This window comes from Musca vetustissima, unplaced genomic scaffold (genome assembly GCF_032173495.1).
Source record: "Musca vetustissima isolate MV318-11 ecotype Yass unplaced genomic scaffold, APGP_CSIRO_Mvet_v1 utg1286, whole genome shotgun sequence".
Classification (NCBI taxonomy): Eukaryota; Metazoa; Arthropoda; class Insecta; order Diptera; family Muscidae; genus Musca; species Musca vetustissima.
In genome coordinates, this window is record NW_026880047.1 from 12395 (window position 1) to 23136 (window position 10742).

General features: G+C 37.0%; 1 protein-coding gene across 1 annotated transcript; it reads right to left on the reverse strand.

The window, feature by feature from the left end:
- Positions 1 to 6483: 6483 nt before the first annotated feature.
- On the reverse strand, positions 6484 to 10367 carry LOC133325369 (recombination repair protein 1). Its single transcript, XM_061534141.1, has 5 exons — positions 9566 to 10367; positions 9170 to 9508; positions 8911 to 9102; positions 7438 to 7653; positions 6484 to 7377 (listed from the first exon to the last, which is right to left on the reverse strand). The coding sequence occupies exons 1-5, from the start codon at positions 10365 to 10367 to the stop codon at positions 6491 to 6493; spliced, it is 2436 nt and encodes an 811-aa protein (XP_061390125.1). The 3' UTR covers positions 6484 to 6490.
- Between the last annotated feature and the right edge of the window lie 375 nt (positions 10368 to 10742).

Consider the following 10742-nt stretch of genomic DNA (forward strand, 5'->3'; position numbering starts at 1 on the left):
CTAGGTCTATCAGGCAGGTGTAAATATAATTTATTTTACCATATAAATGATATACTTGGAGTCTCAAATCTGATTGTGCTCGAATTAATCGCTTAGACACATGTCAAGCATATGGATTATGATCATTCAACAACCGAGCCAAGCATTAGAGCATCCTGATCTAAAACCAGACAATACACAATTAATACCCTTCCCCTCGCTACAAAAAAAGCTCGGACCGGTTTTAGCAATACCTAATTGGGCAGGACTTGACGGCTTGGCGTAGAGCGTTGGAACAGATAATGCAATGCAATTTCCTAGCGAAACCTCACACACCAGACGGCTCCTTCATAATAAACTCGGCCAGTTTGAAGAACCTGAAGTTTGAAGCAAATTAGCTTTGCGGCTATGCACTAAAATTTATGATATATTTATTGAGCTCAGGGATTTCCAACGGTTCAAATATCTTCAACATTGCAATAAGATTCAGTGCAAGAAAAGTGTCAGCAAATTTTCTAAGGAGTTTACGCCCCTTCCATATTAAACTTTTCGGGTACTTAGAATGAACACAATGGACCGGAGGTATCTGTGTGAAGGCAATTGGTAAACACTTGATGGCTCTTTCATCAAACCTAACTGCAGAACCCATTTCCATTATAGAGAAGTGTACGCTTCAAACTACCCAACTCAATAGGAATGATACAAGAACAACTAATCCCATCCTAAGCTATCCAAGTTGTTCGATACAGCCAGTAGTTACATGGTAAATTATCTTAACGGCCGACAATGTTTTATCTAATACAAAGGATCAATACAGGATTATCGCAACATTCCATACTTCCCGAAATGTAGGACTTTAACTTTAATGACAATAGCAGAAAGTCATATGATATCCCAGTAGTGTTTAATTGATTTAATTTCAGTCGGATTTCTCTATAGAAGCGAAATAATAAAATTATCCCAGGATAAAAATGGCCAAAATAAAAATAAGATTACCCCAGAATAGGCATGACCAATTCTAAGTGTATTTTATGATCTTAATGTGGGCGCTATACAGAAATATTGAACTTGCAAATAATCCTTACGATCAATGCAATAATACAACATTAAAACATTGGAAGTCAACATTGATATTGGATGATGCATAACTTACCTTTAAGAAAACACCTTACAAATGCGCACTTGCGATTCTTCTCCTTATTTTATTCCATTTATTTCTTTTATTTCACTTATTTTCACTGTATTAATTTGTTTTAAAATCCATTTATTTCACAAATTTTGCAGACAATCAATTTATTGTTTTATTTTGTCGCGATTTCTTTGGCACACACTTGACGTTAATACTCAAAGAACTGATGCAATGGTTCTCAACACTCACTCTCTGTTTCTCCCTCTCTCTCCGTCATTTTTCCATTGTGTCACTTGATCGGCCACCCAATTTATCAAATATCAATTAAATGTCAACTGTCAACGGAGTTGGGGAAACTGTTTATCAAGGAGAGGAGTAATGATTAAAGGAGAGTTGTCAAAACGGGTATTAGTGAGGAAGAGAGAGAGATAGAGAGTGTGTGTGTAATGGGGAGAAATAATCAAACGAAGGAGAATACATAGAACAAAATAAGAAAAACAATAAAAGAAGCCACTTTTAAACAATAAAATTAAAAAGAATTGTAATTTTTACAACAAATTATTAAGAATTATTAAAAAATAATAAGAAAATACAAAGTGGAGAGAATTCTAAAGGATTTAATACAAACAGTAGTGAGTATCAGACAGAAAAACAAATTAACTGTCAAAATGGATCTTGTGATGACCTAGGGGAGTATGATGATATCCCATGTGAATATTTCACAATATATTTAAACAAAATTAATAAAAATATGTATAAAATGTTAGATGTAAACAATTTTTTAAATAATTTTTAGAAATTCCTACAATTTTTGTTCGGTGGAATGTCAAAAGTCAATGTTATGGATTGTGGTAGTGTATGCCTACTCTACAGAAGCCATTGCTGATCATCGGATATGTATTAAAATATAAGAAGTTGGATAAATTGTATTATAAAAATATATTAAAAATAATAACTCCAAGAAATAGTAACCACCTTTCTTTGGAAATAAATAAGCAAAATGGCTCCAGCTTTAAGCATAGAATTAACACAGCAACAGGATGGCAATGGTAAACATACAAGGATTCCCCGAAATCGTTATGCCCACAAAAAATATGGAGCACGTTGTCCGGAAATATATCGAGCTCAGCAGGATGAAATGGCCATTGATTTAAAGAAACCTACCATTACAACTACAACAATCAGCAATGGCAATACAAATCCAATTAAAACAGCCTTAAATGGTAAACGTACCGGTACGATCTTTAGGCCATATGCCCTTGATGAAAAATCCACAACATCAACAACACCACGCAAACGTAAACACCAAGAATTAAATGATGATGGTGATAATGAAGAAAATTTGAATAAAAATCTAGAATATAAAAGATTTGCAGCAAATGAATTAATGGATATTGCATATTTTACACCATATTATATAACCTCACCACCACCACCATTAGTAGCTCCACCAACAACAACTCTTTTGTGGTCTCATCTAGAAATGAATCCGGAGATATTCACTGAAATCCTACAAAAACAACATGCTGCCATGTATATGGGGGAAATTTTGAAAAGAATGACACTGGGTTAAATTATTGGAGAGATTTAGAAAATTCTAAGAATACAAAAAGGAAATTTAAATACAAATTGTGATAAATTGAAAATTGTTAGGGGGTTGGTTTTTTATGCCATGGTAAAAATTAAAACAAAAAAAGTGCTACTAACTCTTTAAGAGTTTAGTGGTATTTATTTGGTGCTGATTTTTGCCCACGGCATCTATTAACCACTCCCTTAAAAATTGTGTATTGTAATATTATTTTTTATTTCATTTTTTTAAATTACTTTTAAGTGCTTTTAATCTTTATTTTAAGTTTTAAATTAAATAGTTTATGCCCCTTTTTAAACTTAAATTGTAAATTTTTGTTAAAATGGATTAATTTGTGTATTTTGTAATTTGAATATTTATTATTATTACTACTGGAAAAATTGGCATTATTTTTATTGACGAAATATATAGAAATAAAATAAAGAATGGGGGCTATTATTTGATTAAATGAAATGGAAAGAGATAGATATAAGACAATATAATTGAAAATTGCTAAATCGGAAGGGTTCCAATAACTGAAACATCAGTTCGATTTTCCCGAAAAGTTATTAGCGTTATTTCAAAAATGTTTTTATCGTCATAAAAATTTTAAGATATGCAATGAAGACAAGTATTTCTTTAACTGAAGAATAATGGAGGGCATCGATATATGTGGCCAATCTGAAATATCTACCAATGTTGATAATTATTGGTAGGAAGATTTGCCATCCAATGAGAGCTCAAAATACTAAATTTTGGCTTATCTAGTTGCATAACATGCCCAAACTCACCAAAATACAGAATATTTATGGATAACTTATATGGGGGCAATACCAAAACGTGGACCGATATATCCCATTTTCAAAAGCCAACCTCATAGGAGTAATAATTCCAAAGCTCTATCTTTATTATTGTGAGCTATGGGGTGATTTCAACTCCCCTAACCATAATGTTGTTGTTACAGCTAAAACTCCAGCTTCAAAAAGTTTTCGACCTGTGCAGGTTGTGTCCAAAGTGAAGATGAGGTTAAGATTATGGCGGACAGATATTGTCCACCGTGCCATCAATTCGTGCCCATTACAAATTCTAGGCGGCTACACCATTCAGATATTAGTTGTGCTAAGATCTATCTGGTTTGTTGTGGTAGCTGCAGCTCTTCTGTTGTTGTCATAGACGGGTTTTCTTCGAGGATTGTATACTTGAATTGCATCTCCATCAGTGTGAATACGGTTCAATCCTGCTTGATAGTCCTGTTGATATAGAGGCTCCCTTTGCACCTTTGAACTTCTGTCTCTCTACTCAGATCATGAAGATCCTTCCTGACATGCCTAGACGGTGGATGCCTATCCATATGGTGGTGGTTCGGATGGAAACTTGAGAACCTTGTTTCTGCTCCTAAAGTTATCGCAAATAGTTATGACATGCGCGAACGACATATAAAGGCTATCGAAAGTGACCCCTAGAACCTTGGGGTAATTAGTGGTCGAAATTATAAACATTAGAACCTTATTCCTGCTTCTGTCCTTATCTCAAATAGCTGGGACATGCGCAACCGACTTATATGGGCTATCGAATGTGCACCCCAAAACGTTGGGGTAGTAAGTGGTCGAAATTATGGGCCTGAGAACATTGATTCTGCTCCTGTGCTTATGGCAAATAGTTGTGGCATACGCGAACGTCTTATATAAACTATCGAATGTGATCTGTAGAACCTTGAGGTAATTAGAGGTCGGAATTATGGACATGATGACCTTGTATCTTCTCCTAACCTTATCAAAATTAGTTGTGTCATTCGCAAATAATTTATATAGACTATCGTATGTGACGACCAGATCCTTAGGGTAATTAGTCGTCGGAATCATGGACTTGAGAACCTTGATCCTGCTCCTGACCTAATCGCATACAGCTGTGGCCTGAACATTCAAAGGTAGCGGCATACATTACTCATTCCACGTGGTAAAGAGTGAGAACGTTGACTTCGTGCCGGATATTTTCATATTTCTCAATGGAAAAATCTCCGCTAGGTTCTGTAAGATAGTTATCCGACATATTGCAATGATCTTAATGCCATCCGATGGGAGTGGAATTCCAAAAATAATTTCTTCAATGGCCTTAACGCCGTCCGATGACTGTGGAATTCCAAAAAGAAATACGTTCAGCAGCTCCGGTGATATCACCTTCATAGAACTTCCTGCTGCAAATGATACGCAATACAAGAACATTCCGATCTGTCAGAATAAGGTCATTCAGACCAACCTATGTATCCTTGTGGAGGGTAGTTCGTATGTTTCAGAATAAAATGGAGCGGATCAGTTGTTTTTGATGTAGTAACAGTCTACATTTTTGTTGTATTTCAATTATTCTGGTTCTGATTCCTCTGTTTCCAGGTTCAGGAAGGATGCGTAACGGTTCTGTAACGGATGCGTCCAAAGAGATTCCGGAGACAGATGAGTGGGTTTAGCAGGGCAGTTAAAGAGATGCAGCGTATCGTGAGGTCCAAGTCCACATGCAGGGCATGTGTTTGGTACTGGGCTGCACCACCCTGATCTTAATTGGGTTATACCACTCTCGTTTGTGTAGGCAGCTGTCGCTCTTCTGCTGCTATATGTGGTGGCTGGACTCTAAGTACTGCATTCACATGGTATTGGTTCATTGCCTGGGTCACTGCTTTCGTGTGAATACTGGTAATTCCTGCTCGATAAGCCTGTTGATCTCTAGGGGTTCTCTTTTGTACCGTTGGACCTCTCGATCTAAATCATGTAGGTCTCTCCTTATGTGTCTGGGTGGGGGAATTCTATGCATAAGATAATGGCATGGATGATTCCTGTGATAACACCCAGGAAGGTACTGCATCGACAACACCATGTTGTGACGATGTACGGATAAGACCATTGCCTTCTCATTTAAATGGTCCACTGGCGTCGTAAGGAGGCAGGACGGCATTGTAACAGGTTTGAATGTTCTTCCACTGCGTATTGCCTACATTCGCGAACCACACTGGCGCCGCATAGCTTACTACATGTTTGTGGGCGGATCAGTGTGTTTATATTCTGTTTGGTTTTTCAAAATTTATTTCAAATTTTCAATAAAAAATACAGTATACATTGGCAAACCCGAACTCTCATCAGAGGGATCTACAATAAAATAAAATACACAATTAGAATACGATTTTATAATTAGACAAACATTTTTATTATGTTATATCTTGTTCTTTATTAAAATATGTTTTTATAAACTCAGAGAGAAAGAGAAACTATAAAGAAAACAAAATACTAATGTATTGAAACTGGAATATTGATAATACTTTTGAAAATTATTAAACAATTGTGTGCGAAAGGACTTATCCATCCATTACACGGACTTGAGTCACACATACAACATTGGAATCCCTCTATAAGTATGTATGTACGTATGGAGGACATCTTCACAACGAACAAAGATGTCTTTAAAAAGAAAACAAAAACTACTTTTTGAGTATTATTAATACAAAAATATAAAACAAAAAACGATTTTAATTGAGAGAAAACAAAAAAATCAATACTGCCAAAAATTTGATAAAAAAAGTAAAGACGACAAGTTAATATACGACATAACTTTGCTTACGAACTACCACTGTCTTTTTGTTTATATTTTTTGGGGTTTTTTCTTGAGTGCTTAAAACATCGTTACACTTCTTCTATTCGAGAGAAATAGAGAGCGAGAGAGATAATTAAAATGACTCTATGCGATTTCATTACGTGAGGTAATCAAAAAACAAATCGACATTATTTATAAAATAGACAATCAAATTCCGATTCGCTTTCACTTTCTTTAAATTACAATTTCAAGAATAGCGTTATGGGACAATGATCACTACCCATACACTGGCTGCGTATACAATTGTCAACGACACGTTTAATAAAACGTTCCGACACCAGGAAATAATCCAAACGCCAGCCAACATTTCGCGACCGGGCATTACCCATATATGTCCAAAATGTATAGGCTCCCTTGCGATCCGGATACAAATGCCGAAAAGTGTCTATATAACCTAATGCCAGCAACTCAGACATTTTATCCCTTTCCTCTTTGGTGAAGCCAGCATTGCGGGTATTTGTTTTCGGGTTGGCCAAATCAATTTCCTGATGCGATACATTCATATCACCGCATATGACCAGGGGTTTGCGGGCATTCAATTTTTCCACAAACTCTTGGAAAAGTTTCTCCCATTTCATTCGGGCCTCTAAATTCACCAGTTTTCTACCCGAATTGGGTACATAGACATTGACCAAAAAGAATTTTTCATATTCTGCGGTTATGATCCGACCAACATCATCAAATTCCTTATTGCCAATGCCATATTCAACATTGATAGGCATAATTTTGGAATATATGGCCACACCGGCATAACCTCCGGGCATACACAACCAATACGGATGATAGCCGGGTATACGCTGTACCTCTTCGGGTAATTGATCTGTGGTACATTTTGTCTCCTGCAAACAGAAAATATCGGGTTCTTCGTATTCCAAAAATTTCAGGCCCTCTTTCTTAAGCCATGACCGGAGGCCGGCAACATTCCAGCTGGAAATTTTCAAGTTGAAACGAGGCTCATCAGCCGTTTGGCCATCGGGCAAGGGTGGCAAATCAAAATCAGCTTTATTGTAATGCGTAGTGGTCGAATTGAGGGGCGGTGAATCCTTTTTCTTTTTTGCCTTTGTAGCTGTAAAACAGGAAAATAAGAGCTTTTTCAGTTGCGTGCCGCACGTCTTACCTAACTTACGTTTCGAACCATCTGCTTCGTCTTCATCTAAAACCTCATTATCATCATCATCGTTGTTGTTGTCGTCGTCAGCATTTTTGTTGTCTTCATCAACTTTTTTGTCAGCTTTTTTAGCATCGGCAGCTGTCTTTTTTGTTTTGTTAGTAGACGGTGCGGCACGTTTACGACTCCCAGCTCCGCCACGGCTAGTTGTGGGTTTTTCTGTGGTTTTTGTTTCTGGAAATTGGGAAATATTTTTAAAAACATGTTAGAAAAATATTCAAAAATATAATTTATTGTAGGGTCCTACTCATATCAAAAATATATTGAAATAATTAAAATAAAAATTTGGGGAAAATATAAAAAATAGACTGCTTGGGAAAGGCATTCCACACCGCCTACTCACTCAGAACTCCAAGAATTTATTTAAGAATTTTTTTCAAACGTCTTCAAGAAAAGCGTGGATTAATTAAAGATTTTTTTCAAGCTCCATATGAGGATTGGATTTATTAAATTTTTTTTGAAACCCAAAATGAGGCGTAGATTTATAAAAGAATTTTTTGAACCCCAAAATAAGGCGGGGATTTATTAAAGGATTTTTTTTAACCCCAAAATGAGGCGTGGATTTGAAAATAATTTTTTTTGAACCCCTAAATAAGGCGTGGATTTAAAATTTTGTTTAATCCCGAAAATGAGGCGTGGATTTGAAAAGAATTTTTTGAACCCCAAAACGAAACGTGGATTTAAAATGATTTTTTTTTACCCCAAAATGAAGCGTGGATTTAAAAAGAATTTTTTTGAACCCCAAAATGAGGCGTGGATTTAGAAAGAATTTTTTTGAACCCCAAAATGAGGCGTGGATTTAAAAATAATTATTTCCAAGAATTTTTTTGAACCCCAAAATGAGGCATAGATTTAAAAAGATTTTTTTTAACCCCAAAATGAGGCGTGGATTTAAAAATAATTATTTCCAAGAATTTTTTTGAACCCCAAAATGAGGCATAGATTTAAAAAGAATTTTTTTGAACCCCAAAATGAGGCGTGGATTTAAAAATAATTTTTTCTGAAACCCAAAATGAGGCATGGAATTAAAAAATATATTTTTTGAACTCCAAAATGAGGCGTGGATTTAAAAAGAATTTTTTTGAACCCCAAAATGAAGCGCGGATTTAAAAAGAGTTTTTTTACCCCAAAATGAGGCGTGGATTTAAAAAGAATTTTTTCCCAAGAATTATTTTCAAGCCCCAAATGAGTGGTGGATTTATAAATGAAAAATTTTCGGCATCAAACCTTCGTGTTGATTATTTTGTTATCAAATAATAAAACCAAACACACAGTCACACACACATAATTGACTTTGAATCTGCAGCTATAGTATACACAATAAATCAAATGATAAAAAAGCTGAATGTTTGTAGGTGTGTATGCGAATTGAATTTCCCCCCGTATTGAAACATAATTATGCACACCAAAATATTAATGACTATAGCTTACCTTCTTTAACAACTTCCGAAGCCACTGGCTCCTCTTCCTGTTTCACTTGTTTTGCCTCAACGACCGGCTCCGACTCATCCTCCTTCACGACCTTTTCGGCCGCCTTTCGTTTACCACCTCTACCGCCCTTTTTAGGTTTTTCTTCTTCAGTCTTTAGTTCTTTTTCAGCGGTGGCATCTTTACGGCCACGTTCTGTAAATATTGGAAATTTAATATTACATACATCTTTTCAGCAATGATTTGTATGATGTGGACTTACTTTTAGGAACTGCAGCTTCCACCACAATAGCTTCACCGCCATTTTCTTGTGGTGGCACATCATGATCATTTGAAATTTCTTCAGTCTTTATATTTGCTGCTTTGGCTGCAGCTCCTGCTCCTCCTCTTGCCTTCTTCGGGGGCACCTTTTCGACTTCTTCTTTTTCCTTGGTGTCTTTGGCGGCACCTCTCTTGGTGGCTTTTTTGGCGGAAGGCTTTGCCGTTTCGGTTTTATCCTCCTCCACAACTGGCTCTTTTGCAGCTGATTTTTTTGCTGAGGCTCTTCCTTTCTTTTTGGGTGGTTCAGGCACCTCCTCTGCAATTTCTTCAGTTTTTTCTTCTAAAGAGAGAAATCGATTGGTAAAAGATTTCTGATATTAGATTAAATATTACCCACCTTTAATTTCTACTGATTCCGTTTCTTCCTTTTCCTCTGATTTCTTTTTACGACCACCCGCTCTGCCTTTGGCTACTTTGGGAGTAGGTTCTTCTGTGGCCGCAATAGCTGCAACATCCTCATTTACAGCCTCCTCCTCCGCCTTTTTGGCAGCCGGTTTGGTGGTTCTCTTACCACCACGACCCTTGGATTTGGGTGCTGCAACAACTTCTTCTTCCTTTTCCATATCCTTGGTATCCCCATTTACGGCTTGATCGCCATTTTCAACCTTAACTGGTGCTGCTGCTGCCGCTGCTTTGGCACCACGCTTACCTCCCCTACCACCTTTAGCTTTGCTAGTCACCACAACAGCTTCTTCCTCCGCCTCCTCCTCCTTTGGCAGTGATTCTGTGTCCCCCATTTCTGCATCACCATTGCTGATGACAACGTTCTCGGTCTCTTTGGCTGTAACCTCAACACTGTCTTCAACAACGGCGGCAGCGGCGGCTTTTTTACCTCCCCTAGCTCTGCTGGCGGGGGCTTTTTTAGCCGGCTTTTCTTCTTTTTCAACTTTGGCTTTCTTGCCACGGCCTGCTGCTGCTTTGCCATTTGTGGCTTTTGCTGGAACTTCTACGGCGGGTGCTGCTTCTTCATCTTCATCATCGTTGTTGTTGGCAATGTCATTAATATTGTCATCATCTTTTTTATTTTCTTTTGTCAAGGCATCAAACAATTCTTCAGCACTACTTGGCGTCTTCGTTGCTGCAGCTGCTGCTTCAGATGTTGTGTCCTTTTTGGCTTTTCCCTTGGCTACCCGTGGCATTTTGTTTTATTTGTTGTAAATTAAAAAACTGATTTCCAAATTGTGTACAAAATCTTTCTGTTTTTCCGTTTTTTTTTTCAATTGTGTAGGCCGCAGACCGCAGTTTTTTGCAAGACGCTGCTGAAAATGAAGCCAAAGCGAGTAGAGGATGTATGGATGGATGTGCTTGTTCGTCGGTTAGATGTATACAAAAAAATATTTTTGCAGTTCTTTTTTGGCGCCCATTCACGTAAAATTCAATCAACCCTATATTGCAGTCTGAAGTCGTTCGTACACTTTTGACGGCGTCGTTGAAACTCCTTTAACGGCTTTTGGATAATAGGGTTTATGTGTGTTATCAGTTCATAGTGAGTGCCAATGAGAAGAAAGAAGAAA